The sequence below is a fragment of the Choloepus didactylus genome, chromosome 5, assembly GCF_015220235.1.
Source record: "Choloepus didactylus isolate mChoDid1 chromosome 5, mChoDid1.pri, whole genome shotgun sequence".
NCBI lineage: Eukaryota > Metazoa > Chordata > Mammalia > Pilosa > Megalonychidae > Choloepus > Choloepus didactylus.
In genome coordinates, this window is record NC_051311.1 from 55,424,779 (window position 1) to 55,445,190 (window position 20,412).

Genomic DNA, 20,412 nt, shown 5'->3' on the forward strand with positions numbered 1-20,412 from the left:
GGCTGGCATCTGCTCCAGAGTTCTGGTTTCAAAATGGCTTTCTCCCAGGACGTTACTCTCTAGTCAGAATCTTCTCTTCAAAATGTCACTCTCAGTTGCTCTTGGGGCGTTTGCCGTCTCTTAGCTTCTCAGGAGCAAAAGTCTGCTTTCAAAGGCCATCTCCAAAATGTCTCTGTAAACTGCAGGTCCTCTCTCAGCTCCTGTGCATTCTTCAAAGTGTCCCTCTAGGCTGTAGCAAGCTCGCTCCTTCTGTCTGAGCTTATATAGTGCTCCAGTAAACTAATCAAGGCCCAACTGAATGGATGGGGCCACACCTCCATGGAAATTATCCAGTCAGAGTTATCACCCACAGTTGGGTGGGTCACATCTCCATGGAAACACTCAATCAAAGAATTATGATCTAATCAACACTAACACGTCTGCGCAAACAAGATTGCATCAAAGATAATGGCATTTGGGGGGACATAATACATTCAAACTGGCACAGATCCTATTTCCAATTTAAGTCATGTTCCAAAGTACTGGGGATCAGGATTTCAACGTATCCTTTTCGGAGTCACAATTCTACCCATAACACTAGGATTTCAATTAATTGTTAAGGATTAATGTAATATTATGTGTTTATTCTTTAAAATCTTACTTCTATTGTAATTAAATACATAGTGTTTTTATGTTTAAAAAGAGTGGAGAAAAGGAATATCTACTTTATAGGGTTATTGACTAGATTAGGTTAAATAACCTTTGCAAAGTGCCTGCCTAAGATAGGCACTCAGTATATGCTGATTTTTTAAGTCACCCTCTCCCTGCTTCCTTGTTCCAGCTTCTTTGCATTTTATTGGGCATGACCCATGCTCCCGGCTCTGCTGAGCCCTTGAGTCCGGGCAGGCGTGGCTGACTGTGCTGTCTCCCTGCAGGTGGCAGCTGAGTACTTCAAGAACACGACGCTGCTGCTGGTGGGTGTCATCTGCGTGGCGGCCGCCGTGGAGAAGTGGAACCTGCACAAGCGCATCGCTTTGCGCATGGTCATAATGGCCGGAGCCAAGCCCGGCATGTGAGTCACACTCGGGGTCCCTGGCTGCAGTGCAGGGGGTAGGTGGCCTCCCCCTGCTTCCAGTGTGCCACAGGGACAGTGGTCCTGGCCCACAGCAGGGCATGCACTTGGAGGTGTTTTCCTGATAAAGGGAAGGGGATGACACCAGGACTACAGGTCTCCAGTAAGAGGAGCTGGGCTTGAAGATGCAGCCTGTGACGAGGAACTGAGATTTTTCTCTTCATGACACAATTGATGTCGCTGTTATCATCATACTCTGAATAACTCACCTGAGTAACCTCGACTGTAAGGGCAGCAGGTTACAGATATATGCTGTTTATTAGGTAATAGACCAACAAAAAGTGTTTCCCAACCCTTTCCCAGCAGATTAGGGAACAAGCTGTACAAGAAAGTGGGTGTCTTCTCTGTAAACAAGACCTGGGTATTTCTTCCCATCCACCCTGAGTTTCTATTTTCATCAGTGTAGACCACAGACTCAGTTAGCATGTGCATTTGACTTGGTGTCTGCAATGCATTGCCCTGCACTCAGCAGTTTCTGCTTTTTGCTCTGTTGTCAATTAGGCCAAGCAAGAGAGCCTCCCACCCTTAGCAAATGTGCAGGAAAGTCAGCACTGACAATTTGATGTTAGTCTCAGTCCTACTCCATTGCATAGCCAGACCCTTATCTTCCCTTTGGAATCCCATCCCCATCTCCTTCTTGCTTACAGTTGTCTTGTTACATTTTATATGAGTGGCCCTGGCTTCTTTAGAAGTCAAATCCAGTATAAATAAATAAGAGGGCATTTGTATTCAACATTAGACCTTAAGATGAATATAGGTTATGCTGAAACAGATGTTCCTGGTTCCCAGATTGCCATGTGAGGCTGTTAACCACACCTTAATTCACCTTCCTCACTCAGTAATAGTCTTGTACCCCACAGCAGGCAAACAATGGCACTTCAGCATATGTTAGGATTCTGTGGCTCTTTAAAACCTCTTTGTACCATCTTAAAGAATTTTTATCCCACTTGATTTTCCACTCTTCCCTATTTACCTCATTGCACAGCAAGTTTCCACCTCCCATGGTGCTCTCTGTTTGCCAGTGTGTGTACAGGACAGGCAAACACACGTAGCTGTCAGCCTAAACAAAACACCATGAGGATTTTGGCCTACGGGGACCTAATCCACATGATAATGTACTGACCCCAATTTGTGCAAAGTCAATGCTTCTACCTAGAGTAATAAACAAGAGTAGCTTTTATGTTGGCTTGTCTTAACGAAAACTAGAACAGTATCTGCACAGATACACATTACATAATGTTTTTCATAGTCAAAGAGAAATAATTTGAGGGTTATCTTTATTAGTGTTTTCTTCAAGAATTAACTCTTTAGCATATCTGCTAAGAAAGTGCACACAAACACTGATGTGGGACATATATGTCCCTTTGGGAGCTATACTTTCAGCATGTTGACCTTGGGACAAGTAGTGGACAGAACTGTGAGCTCCAAATGTTAATCTATATTTAGCTACTAATAACTAAAGTGATTTGGCTATAAAACAAGGAATATAATTATACTCATAGAATTGCTGGCTAAGAGGGAATTCCCTTATGCACAAAAACAAACATGCAACATCACTGAGCTCCAACTAAAGTCTACAGAGAGAGAAGAGAGATCAGTAACTCTGCACCCTGGATCCTACTACCAAAGCTATTCTTTGCTTAAGTAAGGGCTTTTTTCCTGGCTAAGGCCAGCAGCCCATGAAGTGTGATTCATTCGTTTAACAAATATTTATTTAACATTCACTCTTTGCCAAGCATTGAGAATACAAAGCTGAATAGCTTTCTGGATGACATAAAAACCCAAGTTTTACAGATGAATGTCAATCATGGTCCTCCAGGCCAGCACTACCAGGTTTGTTGAAAGCCCCAAAGGAGCTCTGTTTGGTCCACGGTTTGGCCAAGCTGAGCCCAGGGACCTCTCCAGTCAGGGTCCCTGCCTCACACCCTGGGAGATGACCTTCTCTCATGCCTGCCTTCCAGGCTGCTGCTCTGCTTCATGTGTTGCACCACGTTGCTGTCCATGTGGCTCTCCAACACCTCCACCACCGCCATGGTGATGCCCATTGTGGAGGCTGTGCTGCAGGAGCTGATCAGTGCCGAGGACGAGCAGCTTGTGGAGGGGAACTCCAGCATTGAAGAGGCTGAGCCCATCAGTACAGTTTGCTGCAGTTCAACTGCCCTTTGCCCTTCCACCCTCCTTACCAGGCCCTCCTGCCAGGCTTGCCTGTGATACTGCCCAGCTTGTTGCCTGTCCCCCATAGTCCCCTCCCCTGTCCCCTTCCCCTCCCCTCTGCTGCTTCCTCTCCCCTCTCCTCTCTTTCCCATACCAGCTGGTATAACCTGAAGCTTCCCTATGATCCCCAATTCCCAGCTCTTCCTTCCTGCTTGCTACAGCAGTCACCACTGCTCCTTTCCCCCCAAATGCTCAAGGGATGTGAGAGAACCCTAAGCCCTATCCATGTCCACAGACCTCTCGATACCTTCAGAGGAGAGGGAAGGGGAATGGTCATGCCCCAGAGCCTTCACCAGGAGTCTTCAATGCACTTGTTTCCCCATTCACCCCTAACCCTGGGCCCCAGAACTCTGCTCTGACCTACAGCCTCAGCTCCAGCCTCTATATTCTCACTTCCTGCTTTCCTCTGCTACTGTAGGTCTTGATGAAAACAAAAGCCAACCTTCTCTGGAACTCATCTTTGTCAATGAAGAGTGAGTATGACTGTCCTCCTTCCAGGCCCAGGTCCAAGAAGGAGGGGGTTGGAAAGATGGGGCTCAAAGCCACAAACAGCTCATTTAGATGTGTGGACCAAGCTCCCCATCTTCCACACAACCCGCCCCCCTCACCTCTGCCACACACACACATCACTTTCCATAAGTAGGAAGCACTTGCCAAAATCTTGAGGGTGACTCCCTCAACCACCAGGTATTGCAATGGTGAGGGTGAAATAAAAGGACTGCACTGAATCTGAGGGAATAAATGAATTGTCCATAAATATGACAAGTAGAATTTCACCTAAATTGATACCCATCTTAGGCAAATAATATGTTTAATCTATTAATGGAAAAATAGTCACACAACAGATGCTACTGAAGATTGTTGGAGAATCACAAGGTATTTTGTAGATATTAGATATGATCTTGTTATACATGACAAAGAAAAATTAGGTGATGAGTTGGGGGACAACTGGTGAGACAGCTATATAATGGTGGAAAGAAGCTAAAAAAAAATGAGAAATACAGTCCCAAATATTCATATGAAGTAGATTTATTAACAGATCATTTCTTTTGGATAATCTATATCAAAATGTGATCTTCAAGGTATTCCATGACAAATATTACACATTTAAAAGTTGGATTTTTAATAGAGGTCAGCTTTGCAATTTTCCCTATCCATAAAAAATAGAGAACTCACTCTGAGTGAGACCGACCTATATAATGGGCTGGACTCAATATGGTGCCATCAGGAAATAACTTTTTCTCTCACTACCATCTTCAATTGTAGCATATTCCCTCCTCCAACCTTGGATGATATCTCAGGCAAATCCCATAGCTCTTATGGATCCTCTCAGGTATTAGAACAATCTCACTTTCATATATTCAGCCATCTTGTCCAGACTCATGCCAAAACTTCAGTCTCTCATTCAAAGCTTCTACCCACCTCTCCCAGGCCCACATCCCCCCACAACCCTGCTGAGGTCTGCAGAATAAAAGGGTACAGTGAGTGAGGAAGGCAATCGACTCTTTCAATCTACCTCCCTCTATACTCCTCCTGTCCCACTCACCCTGCTGCTTCTGACTTCTCCAGGGTGAAAGCAGGTAAAGGGGCAAGAAGGGTTTGTCTGCAGGGGCTCAAATCTATGGGGTTGGTGCCCTCCGTGACCCTGGCTCATTCACTTGGGCACCTCCAGGGTTCTTTGGAAGATCCCCGTAGGGCAACCCCTGCATTGCAACAGGCCTGACGGGCGTGCTCTGGAATGATCACTCATACCCCTACCCCCATTTGGTTCTGGGGAGGCTTCTGCCTCTTGACATAACCTGGAGATGGGGGACAGCCACAGGACCCCAAGTCCTGCATGGGAATGTCTGACTCCTCTCATTTGTCTTCAGAATGTGTGAACTCGTAGCACCCACTGTCCTCAGAACTGAGACAGTAGGAAATATCCATTTAATAGTCAGTGTACATCGGTATGCTGCTAGTTAAATTCCCTCTTCCCTTGTACTCCAGGCAAAGGTTGGGTGGCCAGAAGGTATGGGAGGCACTCGGCATATGCAGTTGCTAAATTCTCCCCCATCTTTCCGTTCTCACTTGTCTTTCACCAGTCCAGGCCCTCCCCTCCCGGTGCCTGAGAGAAGCATTGCACAAGTTTCTCTTTCTAGACAGTGACCTGCACTGAGTCAGCCAGTGAGAAAGTGGTCAGGGGCACAGGATCTCCAGTCAGAGACGGGCTCCTTCCAGTTCCACCACTTACCATCCCAGTGCCCTTAAGAAGTTCCTTACCTTTCTCTGCCTAGTTTCCTACTGTGTAAATGGAGGTAGTGATACCTGCATCATGGATCTGTTATGAGGATTAAGTCCATATTTACGTGCTGGGCACGGTGTTTGGTACCCAGTAAGCGCCTCTTGCTACCTCTTCTTGGGAGTGTTAGTATTCCTTTAAAGGGAAAGTGCTGCCTCTGCCCTCAGGAAGTAGCAGGACCCTATTTCCCAGGAATCCTGACAGCATCTGCAGAAACAGGAAGAGTAGGGTGGGATCAGGCTTCTTTGTGGGCTAGAATACTGGAGTCTAAAGAGGATAAGTCACTCATACCAAATTACTCCATGCATAGGGAGAATTCTCATCTCATGAAGTCCGGTCCACTGTTGTTTTTGTCTGATTTCCTTTGCTTTGTTCCAGCACACCAGCTGCAGACTTCACGTCTCTGATGCAGAACAAGGTATGGCTTTGGGGTTTTTCTGTGCTTTGGGATCACTTGAAAGTTCCTCAAGATAACTCAGGGACAGAAATGCCGGCAGTTTGTACTAGAGCACAGCAGCCTCCTCTGAGTTAGGAGCAGAGAGGGGCTCAGAGCCAGCCAGGGCATTGGAAGGGCTGATCCGTCTCCTGGGAAAAGCCTGGGTAGTTCCAAATCCAGCCCTAAGTACCAGGTTTAGCCGCATAAAGCCCATGTTAACCTTTTTCCATGCAAACTCAATATTCAGTCATCCCGACTTAAAAGAGCCATAAATTCAGCCTTAGGATTCCTTTTGGTGGAGATTCCATTTACAAAAATCTTAATTTTAAAAAGGGACATATTTATAGGGGAAAGCAAAGTTTACCTGCACACTGCTAGTAGGTCTCACCCCTTTCCCTCCAAGCTGGTTTTACATTTCTTAATGAGAAGTGTAAAAAGCCAATAAAACTATGGCCCTTATTTGTTGTGGTGAGACTTTTTTTTTTTCATTGTCTTCATGTTAAAGAAAAATGAAGGGTTCCTCACTAGCTAACGAAACCCCAGAAGGTCAGGCTCACCTATGCTGTGTCAAGTTTTAAAAGCCTCTGCAAAAGGGGTGCTTGACTGCAGGCCGTACGGGAACCTGTGAAAATGGAGGCAGGCATGGTTGGGGTGGCTCCAGTGTGAGCTCTCCCTGGCTTCTGGTCTCTGATCCCACAGTGCTGAGGTTCGGGATGCCTCTGGCACAGGTAGGTGGTGCTTCTCTAGGCCCCAGATTCCCCATATCCTCTTCTTGACTGTGTGATGGCCTCTGTCCCACAGAACCTGAATGGAGTGCCTACAATCACCAGACCCATCAAAACAGCAAACCCACAGGGCAAGAAGCAGCACCCATCCCAGGTAATGGAATTGTACATTCTGACCTTGTTTCCTACATGAAATGCCTTGAGCTTCCCAAAGGACACTGGTCTGGAAGTTGTGAGGCATCAGGTCTGGGTTAGTGAGCTGTAACCAGGCACTTTTTACCCACATACTTCTGGCCTGCATGTGCCATGGAGACAGAATGCCCAACTCACTGTTGACTTTGGCAAGTCACATCTGCCTCCTAAGCCCCAGTTTCTTCAAATGTAAAGGCTGAGGCTATGTCTGAATCAGAGATTCTCAAAATCTTTCTCATAGGTGCTTCAGGGACACTGCAAATATTTTATTTGAGTAACCTGAGATTGTGAGGCAACTACTTTTCTGCGTGAAAAAGGATTTTCCTGGTATTGTACCACTGAAACACAATAAAATACAGAAATAAAATGGATGTTGAAGCTGGTATAAAATTGCAACTGTCACTTATAACCCTTGATTTCAATTACTTGTGTTCTTCAAAATAATCTCAATTGCTTAATATCCATCATTGTCGTAACTGCCACCACTTGCTAAACACTTATTGTGTACCAAGCACTATGCTAAGAATTTTCTTTTTAGTGTTCCCTTGCTTCAATGAGCTAGCAACTTTGAGCTCCATTTTTCAGATGAGGGAGAGAGATGAAATCATGTTCCCAAGGCCTCAGAGCTAGTGAGGGGAGGGCTTTGATTCAAATCCAAATCTCCCTGGCCACATGCAATTAACCACCATGGTATACCTCCAGTTATAAAATAGATGTATGCAAAGTAAGTGCTACATTTGTGTTTTATATGTATTGGGGTTCCGTGTAAAATTTAATTTGAAGAAAGGATCATGGAAAACCACTGAATCAGACCATATATGATGTCTCTTCCAGCTCTTATAATCAGTGAGTCTTTCAAGGAGGTTTTGAAGGGTCCAGCCTCTGGCTTACCTAGGCCTTCCTAAGAAGATGGGGCAGTGGATAAGGGCTGTGAGAAATGTGGCAAAGTAGCCTCTTCCTAGGACCTTCCAGGTTTTCCTAGGGCCTGGGCTGCGGACATTGTGCCTGACCTCTGCTAGTCTCATGAAGAATCAGTAGGGAGTGGTCAGCCTTGTTAGTCCACTTGAGACAGCAGTCAGCAGCCCTTTGGCCCTGAAAGGCCATCATCTGAACCAAGTAGGACTGTGAAGACCACAGTGAGGCTACTATATAAGGAGGAAGGGAAATGAGGTAGGAAAAGCAAGTGGGGCAAGAAGAAGAAAAGAACAAGGAAGAAAGGGAGGAGAGAATCACACGCTTCAGCCCCCTTTACTAATGAAAGTTAATTTTTTTCTGTAATCCAAGACTTATTTTTCATTCATCTCCCAATCAGGACTGTCATTCTAACTCCACACAGAACAACCATCTTTTATTTGTTACTTAAAGTTGAGAGCATCCAGTTTTACTGGAGTTCAAGTAAAAAACACAAACAAAAACATGTTGTCAATATTAATAACAACAAAAGTAATAATAATAGTCTACCATTCATTAAATGCCAGGAAGGGTTCTAAGTGCTTTAGATTTATTGCTTCATTTACTCTTCATAACAATCCAGCAGAGAAAATACTATTTTCCCCATTTTACAGAAGAAGAAACTGAAACTCAGAGGCATGCCCAAGTTGGCAGATGGTAGAACTTGTATTGGGATTTGTCTTTTTGATGGTTGAGCTCAAATCCTTTCTGTGGCCCTGTGGTGCCTCTTGCTTCTCATGATTTTGTGTGCCACACAGCCCACGCTGGGATGCTGGGATGGAGAGATTCACTGATTTTCCTTTGGTAGGAAAAGCCACTAGTCCTGACCCTCAACCCCAGGAACCAGGAGCTGAACAGAAAGTACAGATCCCAGCATGACCAAATGATCTGTAAGTGCCTCTCCCTGAGCATATCCTACGCTGCTACCATTGGGGGACTGACCACCATCATTGGCACCTCCACCAGCCTCATTTTCCTAGAACACTTCAACAGGTAAGTGATTCATACAGTCAACAAATATTTATTAAACATCTAGTACATAATAGGAAGTGGACTAGGTGCTAGAGATATAGCAGGAAATGAGAATAGAACAGCTTCTGTATCACTAGGGAAGAGAAACCAAGTTGTACCAGTTAAGTGTGATGGGAGAACCCTAAGAGAGCAGTGGATGGTGATGAAAGACTTGGAGAGTTCAAGCCCTGGTTCTCCTATGGGCACTGATAACACCTGAAAACCATGAGGTTCCCAGAGCCCAAAGTTCTCTAGAATTGGCTACCTTGTGTCCCCTGTCAAAACTCATATCCTACAGTGGATTTTACAAAGCCCACCAGACTGCTCTTCCCATTCTCATTATGGGAAATGAGGGATTCAGGTTTTGTACTTTGGGAAGGGGGGTGGGTGGGCTCTTACCTTGCAAGGGTGTATTTTGCCAGCTTTTTCTGAGATCTGCAGTTGTTTGAACCCTTTCTTTGCTTCCTCCTGTACCCCTTCTTTTTCTCCCCTGCCTACTTGGGTGCTTGTGATGTCAGTTGTCTCCTAGTTTTAGATCCATTTTTTTATTTCTCACTTTCTTTGTTCCCTTGGAGTGAATTCCAGATGAAGAAGGGAGAAATGCTACTGTATGTCACCATCTTCAAATCAGAAGTTCACCCATATCCCCTACTAATTTATGGCCTTGATCATTTTGCTGTTGCCTTAAAAACAGATGAGCAAATTTATCAGAATCTTTATGTAAATTATAGGTAAATAGATTTAAAGTAATTCTCTGAATATAAAGTATATTCACTTCAGCTATACCAATTTTGGTTGCTTATATACATTTGTGACCTTAATTCTTGATCCTTGGCTGGACTCTGTAGAGTTGCAATTGTCAAATGAGTTCTAGATAAGCAATGTTTTATATATTGATATCATTATATATCTACTCCTCAGTCAATCTGTATGTCTTCTTAAGGAGCTGATTACCCCCAAAGGGCATATGGAAAACCATCTTTTCTAATTACTGACATGTTCTTTACCCTCCAGCCAATATCCAGCCGCAGAAGTAGTAAACTTTGGGACCTGGTTCCTCTTCAGCTTCCCCATATCCCTTATCATGCTGGTGGTCAGCTGGTTCTGGATGCACTGGCTGTTCCTGGGCTGCAAGTGAGTTCCAGGGCCCTGCCAGGAAGGGAGGCTGTCCTGTCAATGAACCCAATGGCCATGACTCCAGCCCTGAGGATTCAAGGAGCGTCTGCAGAATAACTGCAGGATGCCCTGAAGAGAATGCAGTGGGCTGGATTGGGAGTTACACATTCTCTGGTCCAGCCACTCTAAGCATGCATGAACTTTTTTTTTTTAATTGTTTTATTGAGATATAGTGACATACCATGCAGTCATACAAAGTTTATATTCAACTGTTCACAGTACTATTATATAGTTGTGCATTGTCACTAAATTAATTTTTGAACATTTTCATTACCACACATACACAAAAATAATAAGAATAAAAATTAAAGTGAAAAAGAACAATTAAAGTAAAAAAGAACACTGGGTGCCTTTCCCCTCCCCCATTTTTCTACTCATCCTTCCATACACTGGACAAAGGGAAGTGTGGTCCATATGGCTTCCCCAATTACATTGTCACCCTTCATAAGCTACATTTTTATACAATCATCTTCAAGATTTAAGGGTTCTGGGTTGTAGTTTGATAGTTTCAGGTATTTACTGCTAGCTATTCCAATTCATTAGAACCTAAAAAGGGTTGTCTATATTGTGCCTAAGAGTGCCCACCAGAGTGACCTCTCGGCTCCTTTTGGAATCTCTCTGCCACTGAAGCTTATTTCATTTCCTTTCACATCCCCCTTTCGGTTAAGAAGATGTTCTCTATCCCACAATGCTGGGTTGATCATTTTGCTGTTGCCTTAAAAACAGATGAGCAAATTTATCAGAATCTTTATGTAAATTATAGGTAAATAGATTTAAAGTAATTCTCTGAATATAAAGTATATTCACTTCAGCTATACCAATTTTGGTTGCTTATATACATTTGTGACCTTAATTCTTGATCCAAAATGATCAAGGCCACAAAACGCATGAACTTTTGACTTCACTATAAGCTCTACAATGAAATGAAATGTTCTTAATTCCAACCAATGTGTTACAGCACCTGTCAGCTTTCTAAAAAGTATAGATTGGAGAGTGTTCAATGTAGTTTTGTTGCTCTTGAATATAGAGAAATTCTAACTTCTAAAGAAATATGACTCCAAGTATAAGTCGCCTGGAGCTTAATTTTATAGATATGAGTGATATATACTTAGCAGTTTGTATGAAATATGCCCATATCCCTCAAAATAACAAGTTAGACATTCTCCTAGAGTATTTCTAATATTAATCTGCTTAGAAAGCTTTTTCTTCATAGCCATCAGTTTACTCCAAATCTGATCAGTTTCACACACGTAAGGGAAAATAGATATATTTTGCTATTAATCCATGGAACCCAACAGTCCCATTGAACAAGAAATGTTCTCTGAACTGACTTTTGTTTTGCACTCAAGACTGTTGTCAAATCAATGATGGCTCTATAACTCCAGTATTGCTAGCAAAAAAATACGCACAGTTTTGCCACAGACAAGCCATGTCTCTAGACAAATACACACAGACACACGCACCCATAAACATCTACACACACCACATCACACTGATTCTCACTTATAAACACAAAGACAGGTAAATAAATACATAAATAAATACATAAATAAATAAATAAAAATACACTTTCACAAGTCCGTAAACATTACTTCACATGGCTATACCAGAGATATATCCAGATGGATATACCCAAAAGTCTAGGGGAGGTGGATGGGAGGCTGTGTAACTTGGCAGATAAAAGGTGTAGGAATGGGTGAGTGATAGAGGGACAGAATACGTGAGTAAAGAGAAAAGTGGTCACAGTGAGCAAGTCGTTTATTATTTGCTTAATATTTGATCTCAGAAGATCAAATTTGGGCCTCAGAAGCTTGTTTTCTTTATTCTTTTGCTCCTTCTCCCTTACTCAGTTTTAAAGAGACCTGCTCTCTGAGCAAGAAGAAGAAGACGAAGAGGGAAGAGTTGTCTGAGAAGAGGATTCAAGAGGAATATGAAAAGCTGGGAGACATTAGGTAAAAATCAGCCATTCACCGTCTCTCCTTCAGAAGGGAAAACATGGCAGGTAAAGTGAGCATAGAAGTGGTCTTGTTCTTGACAGTCTCTTAAGCTGGGGGAATTTTACACAACTGTGACCAAGGAATTTAGAAGTTGCTTTTTAATGCGAAAGTCCAGCTGGCCCAGATTTCAGATGGCCACCTTTCCTCTGTTCTATATTTGGAGTCCAAGATATAGCTGTTGTGTGTGGATGGAATGTTGGGTTTAGGGGCAGCTAGAGAAAGAACCATGGAAAAACAAACAACCACCCTCTTGGAACATGCTGAAATCCCTGCGAAGTCGGACTCCCCACATTGCTCCGTATGAGCTAGTACGATGGTCCAGTGATTACTCCCAGAGCACAGGGGGACTTAGTACTATATTTAGGGCATAAGGCAACATCACATACACATTTGAGGACAGAGTGTCCAAGAAATCACTAACCAACCTTCAATATTTCTATCAGCTTTTCCACAGTGACCCAGAATCCATCGTATCTATTGATATTTCTCCTTTTATGGCAATTGGCTTATACAACTTTGACTTGATAAAAGTGTTCTGGTATAAATGGTATTTTTAAACTTTAATTTATAAAACTAATATATGTTCATTATTGAAAAGTTAGAAAATGTAGAAAAGTATGAAGAAAAAATAAAATTTACCTTTCTTCCCAGAATCCTGGTGTTAACTGTTAACACTGTTAACATGATGTACTTCCTTCCACCCTTTTTTGTGCACAATTACATTTATTTTATTTTGTAAAAATTCAGTCTATACTGTACATAGATTCATGGTCTTGCCTTTTTTCACTTAGAATTATAGGGTCATTATTTTCCCATGTCATTAACTCTTCTTTGGAAACATGATTATTTATAAGTGCATCTCACTTTAATGTAAAGTTATAGCAAAATGTATCCAATGTCTTGAAATATCATTGGCTATTTAGGTTGTTTCCATTTTTTCATAAGTAATGCTTCAATGTGCATTTCTGGCTATTTTCTTAGACCAAGGAAATGACCATTTTTAAGTCTCCTTAAAATGTCAAATTGCATCACAAAGATGGTACAAATTCCTATTCCCAGTGTTTGAGAGTACACTCTCTTCATAGGCTGTATTTTAAATTATTTTATAAATAGTACTCTGTTATCTTTCCCTTCCACCTGACTTTCTCCAGTGAGCATAGTTAATTTCATATTTTTCCGGCAATAGCTGAGTCCTCTTCCCACTTCATTTTTAGCCATTCATAGTGGTTATGCAGTAACTGCCTTTTATTGTCTCCAGTATTGGAGACAATACTACCTTGTTATCTGATAAGCATCCAGAAGCAACATGAAAAAGCTGAAAGTAATCTCAGTCCCTGGAGTGGGTCTTTCTGTTTTATTTTATAGCTACCCTGAAATGGTGACTGGGGTTTTCTTCATCTTGATGACTGTTCTGTGGTTTACACGGGAGCCTGGCTTTGTCCCTGGCTGGGATTCTTTCTTTGAAAAGTAAGTGATCATATCCTCTTTAAGAACAGCCCCCTTACCCAGATTCTTCAGGCAGTAATCCTCAGTGTCTCTTCATAGACTCTTAGGGACAGACATGAAGCCAAGAGACATTTTGTTCCTTGGGATGTGTGCTCTTTTTAGGGGTGCCACAATGTGAAGTTGGAAGAAAATAGTGTTTGGAGTCCCAGTCCGGGGTTGGGATTCTCTTCTGTCACTTACCAGCTGCATGACCTTGGTCTTTTTATTAAAGGTCTTGGAACCTGTTATCTCATAGATTGTTGGGAGAGTTCAAGGAGAAATTGCCATTTAAGTACCAACTGCTAAGACTCTATCACCAGAGTGGCTCAGACCTGGGGAAGGAAGGAAGGCACTGAGGAGAGGCACCTTAGCCTGGCTGCCCCTGTATATGTGCCACAGACCACACGCTCCCTCCAGCACCCACTTCTCATCTGATAACCTGTTTCTAGACGTGTGGCCCTCACAGTAGAAAGGACTCATCTTTTTCTATTCTCCTTTATCTGAACAACTCCTGACCACTCCTAACAGGACTCACCCAACTAGTGGGCCTAAAAATTCATGCTAAGACACTGACCCTGGCCAGTCCCTGCCCTCAGACAGTAATCATTGCCCATTCAATCCACCATTGCATAGCATGGCAGCAACTGATGGGAGGAAGTAAGGTAAATGTCACCTCTAGACGAGGTCCCAAAAAGAGGCATTTTGTTCACTGTCCTGAGATATCAGTTTACTTCCTGATCCTCCTCCTCCATCCACACTTATTTCTTTGCTAGGAAAGGCTACCGCACTGATGCTACAGTCTCTGTCTTCCTGGGCTTCCTCCTCTTCCTGATTCCAGCTAAGAAACCCTCCTTTGGAAAAACGAATGACGGTGAGAGAAGGGTCAAGAGAAGAAGGTGGGGCTGGCTCTGGTCAAATAATATCCAAATCAGAGGTCTTTGAAGTAGCCTTACTAAGGTCCTTCAGACTCCTCCCCCCCTTCCCCCCAGAATAGCAGAGCAGCCACCCAAACTATCCATTCCATCAATTAGGTCCCGCTCTCTACAAATCATGTCCATTAAGGTTTAACTGACTCTACATTTCTGTCTACCCATGATCCAGGGGAGAACCAGGAGCCCTCAGTGGGAATGGAGCCCATCATTACGTGGAAGGACTTCCAGAAGACCATGCCCTGGGAGATTGTCATTCTGGTGGGAGGAGGATATGCTCTAGCTTCTGGTAGCAAGGTAACTCTGGAATTCTGCTCTATTTTTCTGGTAGCTTTACCTAATGAGTCACTACAGCTCAGGGAGGAAAAATTTAAAGAAGCTAAGTAGTGAAGAGATGAATATTCCCCCAAGTCACTGCGGAGCCAGTGAAGCCCGGAACTGAGGTTTGTCCCACCCTGAGCTTCTAAGTCAGCGCTGCTGGGAACTAAGAGTTACAGATCAGCTCTGAGATGGAGTTATGGCACACAGACCTTTACACCTCATTTATGGGACCCACACTGCCACAAACACAAGATTTATTGGGTTTTGTAGCCATGTTCTTCTGGGGGTCTGACAGGAGGTATAAATAAACACACAGCAGTCCCAAGTGATACACAGTGAATCAGTCAGTACGTACATATGCATACACTAGGGGCCTTTGGTGAATCTATGCTAAAGCTGGTGTAAATGCTTCCTGATTGGGAGGATTTGGGATGAGAGCTTTTAAGGAGTATTGGGGCCTGGGGTGGTTGTGGGTGGTTGTGAGTGGTTGTGGGTAGTTGAAATTCCTGAAGTGCTAGGCTGAACTAGAAAACAATCCCCAAAATGAATTGGGTTAAGATTCAGACTGTTTCTTGCTCCACCTTCCCTATATGGATTAAAACATTCTAAACTTGGCTCACTTTTGATTGCCCATTTGTTGTGGGTCTAAATGCTATCTATGTCATTTACAATAAGGGTGCAGAATCCTACAGTTGGAAGGAACCCGGTTGGCACTGAGTCCCATCTCCCACTCAATGGGAGATTTCCCTCCATGGCAAGCCTGGCTTGAACACCTCCAGTGACGGGGAACTCCATGCATAGGGACCAAAGAATAGTTGTTTTACTTTCAACCCAGGTCTTCTGTATGTCTTCCACGGTTGGTTCTGGCCCTGTTCTCTGGAACCCTTTCCCAGGTAACAATTATTAAAATAACAAAGACAGTTATTAGATTCCTCTAGATCCTCTTTTTTTCCAACTAAAGCTCTCTAGCTCATTTAACCACTCCTCATAGAAGTAGTGACCTCTTTGTCATGTTGGTTTCTCTCCTTAGGATTCACTACAGTTTACCCTTGTCCTTATTCAAACATAGTCCAGAGGAGGACTGCAGAGGAGAACTGCAGAGGAGAGTGGTTATAGTTCCCAAGTCCATCTCTCACCTCTGATCCAAGTACCACCTGTATTTTTATGAAGCTTTTATAAGCCTTCAGTGGCAGTCATGTCAACATTTATACTGAAATTGCAGTCAACTAAAACCCTTCTTTCTTTTAGTTGTTAACCACTATTAGTTGTTAGCCATCCTTTATATATGCTGGCAATATTTCTAATTCTAAGTTCAAGATGTTACATTTATCTTTATTGAATTTCACTCATTAGTTTTGGCCCCATAAAACCTGGCAAGACTTTTTTTTTAAAAAAAAAAAACAAAATTGTGCATTTATTATAGATAGAATAGTTGATGTTTCTATATACTTTGACTTTACTAGTTTTAATTATGTAGTAATTTAGGTACATGTGATTCCTACTGAGTTTGAAATAATTTGAGTCTTGACATTAGTGAGGAAAATCCAATGTAAAATGTTTTCATACCAAGAGTTTAAGAAATTAAGACTTCCTTCATTGTGTTTTTTCTAACTTTGCAATCTAATTTATCAATTTATTTCAAATGATGGTATAAAATAGTTCTGCTGGATAAAATAATTGCCATTAAATCATTTCACTTTACTTACAAATACTATTTGGATAACGTAGTAAATAAAACTCCATTTCTTTATAAAATCTACTGTTTCTACTCAGCTAACTACTCTTTTCCCTGACTTTGTCTGGTGAACAAGGTTTAATGTGCTACAAGAGAGAAAAATTACAGAGTTCCTGTAGGCCTTGAGGCTCTGTACCAACCATTAATTGATGCTGTCCCACATATTGGATTTGCAACTCTCAGTCAGCCCAGACGAAAAAGAAAGAAAAGTGCTCCAAAGTGAAGTGGCTATGAACAGAAAGAATTCTGAAGGACTTTGGTCATCAGTGGTCTATGAGCTTGCTATGCATTGACCAGGGTGCTGTACAGATCAAATGAGCTTTTGATGGATTAGGCAAAGAGAAGAAAAAGTAACTTGCTGACAATACAGTGGAGGCTGTCTTTAATAGTAAAACGGAGCTGGAGGTCTTATAGCTGAGGAATCATAAAATGTCTTACCTTGCTTTCTACTCCTGCTTCCCATTTCTGAATGGAATCTGCAGTCTCTAGGAGACCAAAAATTCAGTCAGAGTAGGTCAGCTATAGAAGAGAGGAGGAAGGAAGGGAGGGAGGGAAAATGCATATGACATCCTGGGGTTTTTAGTTAAAAAACTCAATGGTGCACTTCAGTGGGGGGCCTGGGCAGGTGAACATCTTCTGACAAAATTAATTATTCCGAATGGGAATATTCATTTACTTGAGTGGATATATATAAGTGTTGATAATGGAAAAGGTTTAGGAATGGCAATATGCCTACATGTCTTGTGTCATCAAAAAGCACTTGCAGATAGAACCTAATGTCAGCCATGATGGGATTTGAACCTTAAAACAGGTTGGGGGTGAATGCCTATACTTATAAACCAGTGAGGAGGTAACTTCCCTGCTAAATGGAGACTTTTAATCCTTCTCTCCTTCATTGCTCATATATAACTTCCAATATTCAACACTGCCCACTTGCCCCCTACCCCCAAAAACTTACAAGAAAGGTTACTATTCAGTGATGTCAGGAAATGTTTCTGTTTCTCAGCTGATAAAAGAAATGGAGTTCAAAAGCAGAATTAAGGATTATACTTAGTACTCTGTGTAAGGGACACAAGAGCACTGTTGATTCAATGCATATAGAGCGAGAAGAAGCTGGAGAAAGGATAATGAGACTGAAGTTGAGGGGAGTGATTACTTTATAGGTCTCCAATCCCTGCATCATGCCAAAATCCTAAGAAGAATTGCAGCAATTGGGGTGAATGGCCACCCATGCCTGGTGACAGTGACTGGCCAGGAAATCCAAAGCCTGTGTTCTACAAACTGAATGTTGTACAATTACAGGGAAGAATTTTCTGTGCTAAGAGGATGATCAATCATAAAAATCAGGGATTCCTCTGGCGCCAGTCAGTCTGAAGAGATGGAGACAAATTTGGTGACCCCTGGGGTCCCTTCCAGCCCTTCAACATTCCTGACCTTCTCACGTCTAAGTTGGAATGTGCTTTTCCTTTCTTCTTACTACGTTGCCTTCTCTTACCATAGAGCTCTGGCCTTTCCACGTGGATTGGGCACCAGATGTTGTCCCTGAGCAGCCTCCCACCATGGGCTGTCACCCTGCTGGCATGTGTCCTGGTGTCCATTGTCACAGAGTTTGTGAGCAACCCAGCCACCATCACCATCTTCCTGCCCATCCTGTGCAGCCTTGTGAGTAGAGCAGGGCTTTCAGATTTCCTGATGGGCTCTCCTGGGGACTGGTAGCAGTGGATCTGGATCCAGGGAGGTTCCATGGCTATACTCTCTCCTCTGGCTACTGCCCACAGCCTTTGCTGATCAGTGTTCAAACCACAGTTTTAAAAATGAAGTTTTTCAAATGGCATTTGAATAAATACATAGACAAGCTTATAAATCACAACAAGAGTTCTGAAAACTTCTTTTCCAAAAGACAAGGACTGGTTTAGGAGCAACCCTGAATGGAACAAAAGAATGGACAAAATAATCTTAAAACCCTAGGACTCCAATTCCCTACAATCAAGCAGTAATCTTTCTGCCTTGGGCTAAGACCTAACCACAGAAAAATGGAGGCAAAATGAGTCCAGAAATACACACAGCTATAGAAACCAAGACCACAGCTCTAATAACTATCATTACCACCTCCACTCAATTTCACTGTCCAAGGGGTTCTGAGAATTGGGAGCAATGTCAGCCTCATCCCATGGCCTCAGACCAATTTGATGTTAATGGGAAAGGAGAGAGAAGCAACTGCCAGATGTTAGCATGGCAAAGCAGCTCCAAAAGTAACACACCCGACATGATGTTGCATCTGCTCCATTCTGTGAAGTAGAACCTATGAAATGAAGCCCTCTGCCAACAAAATCATCCTCCTGTTCTTTTAAACCCCAAACTTCCCTGTTCCCTAGCCAGTCTCTCTTTGCTCATTGCTCAGATGTCTCCAACTTCTTTCCATTATCTTGTTGATGTGAACATGGGAGTTTAGTTAGTTAAAACTTGGCATCATTGAGGGTAAGATCACGGGTTCAAATCCCATATAAAGCAATAATCTCATCCAGAAGAAAATCATAGTTCTGCACTTCAAGGGTGAGGGATCTCTGCTTCAATCAAGCAACTTATGCATGCGATTTTTGCTTGAAGAAAGGATTTGTCAGCTACAGAATAAAGTTTAAAAGCCACTTCATTAGACCAGCACCAAGAAATTAAGCATCTCTTCTAGGAAGCAACTCAAAGCCCATACCCCCACGGGAAGTAAGGGAGTAGCATCAGCTCCTTTATTTGGGTTACCCTTAAGGGCAATGACCTAATTACCCCTAGCACATCGTGTCCAGCCAAGGCTAGCCAACCCAATCCATCACTGAAAGCATGTTCACAACGGGAAACAACGGAAATGCAGATCTAATCTCAACCTTACTGTTTCTGTGAATTCTTTCTTCTAGTCTGAAACGCTGCACATTAACCCACTCTACACCCTGATCCCAGTCACCATGTGCATCTCCTTTGCAGTGATGCTGCCTGTGGGCAATCCCCCCAATGCCATCGTCTTCAGCTATGGGCACTGCCAGATCAAAGATATGGTGAGTTGTGGGTGTCCTCTTACTGCTAACTCTAGCAGACATGAAGATAGAGATGACTGGCCACCGCCTTTTTCTGAATTTTCTATTTTGCCACAGTGTCCCCGGACTAGCATGGCAGAAAGAATGGTACCATAAAATGGGTTTTGGTTTGTCCATAAGCACCAAGAATAACAATAATGTGCTCTCCCACCCTTACTGGGGAGAAAGTATGGGTACCTGGGTAGAGAAAGCTGGGACAACTCAAGATGTGACCCATTCTAGAAGGCATGCTCTTGCAGAAGACTTTGCCTCAGTTTCTTCATTGGAACAGTGGGGATATTCATTCAAAAAGCTGCTGGTTTATTCATAGAAGTATGAGAAATCACATGAACCTAGATGGTGAAGTTTTTGTGAGAACAGGATCCTTCTGTTCAACTCTCCCCCAAGGAGAAAACTCCAGATCAACAATGATGGCAAAATGAAGCATCCATAGCTCACTTCTTTGTTTTCAGCTGGGTTCCTAAAGGATGGCTTTGAGGAGATGCCACTGATATTAGTGTGGGACATATCCTCAACCTATACTCATAGTTATGTTTCTTAATATCCAGGGTTTATGGGGTGGGGAAAGAAAGAGGAAAAACTAATACAAATTGCTGGGGCCTGTCTGAAATCGGGCCTATTCACCTTTGCTGGGGATCTGAAAAAATTTTTGCACTAGAGCCCAAAATCTTTCTCAGCAGTCCTGTATAAATAAAATGGAGGAAAGGAAGAGCTTCAGGCTGGTAGCAGATTTTCAGACCCCTTTTACCATTCAAACTGCTCACT

General features: G+C 42.8%; 1 protein-coding gene across 4 annotated transcripts in view; it reads left to right on the forward strand.

Moving 5' to 3' along the window:
* The window catches only part of SLC13A4 (solute carrier family 13 member 4), a 54,029-nt gene that overhangs the window by 25,321 nt on the left and 8,296 nt on the right, over positions 1–20,412 (forward strand). Inside the window, exons 3-15 of one of the 4 annotated variants that reach the window (XM_037836086.1) lie at positions 915–1,051; positions 3,073–3,245; positions 3,744–3,798; positions 5,985–6,024; positions 6,844–6,921; positions 8,719–8,903; positions 9,936–10,055; positions 11,948–12,049; positions 13,460–13,561; positions 14,353–14,450; positions 14,681–14,805; positions 18,065–18,226; positions 19,471–19,608. In XM_037836086.1, coding sequence (XP_037692014.1) covers positions 915–1,051; positions 3,073–3,245; positions 3,744–3,798; positions 5,985–6,024; positions 6,844–6,921; positions 8,719–8,903; positions 9,936–10,055; positions 11,948–12,049; positions 13,460–13,561; positions 14,353–14,450; positions 14,681–14,805; positions 18,065–18,226; positions 19,471–19,608 — 1,515 coding nt within the window. The remainder of the gene's footprint in view (positions 1–914; positions 1,052–3,072; positions 3,246–3,743; positions 3,799–5,984; positions 6,025–6,843; positions 6,922–8,718; positions 8,904–9,935; positions 10,056–11,947; positions 12,050–13,459; positions 13,562–14,352; positions 14,451–14,680; positions 14,806–18,064; positions 18,227–19,470; positions 19,609–20,412) is intronic. The other 3 variants (XM_037836088.1, XM_037836089.1, XM_037836090.1) reach the window with 3 other exon arrangements.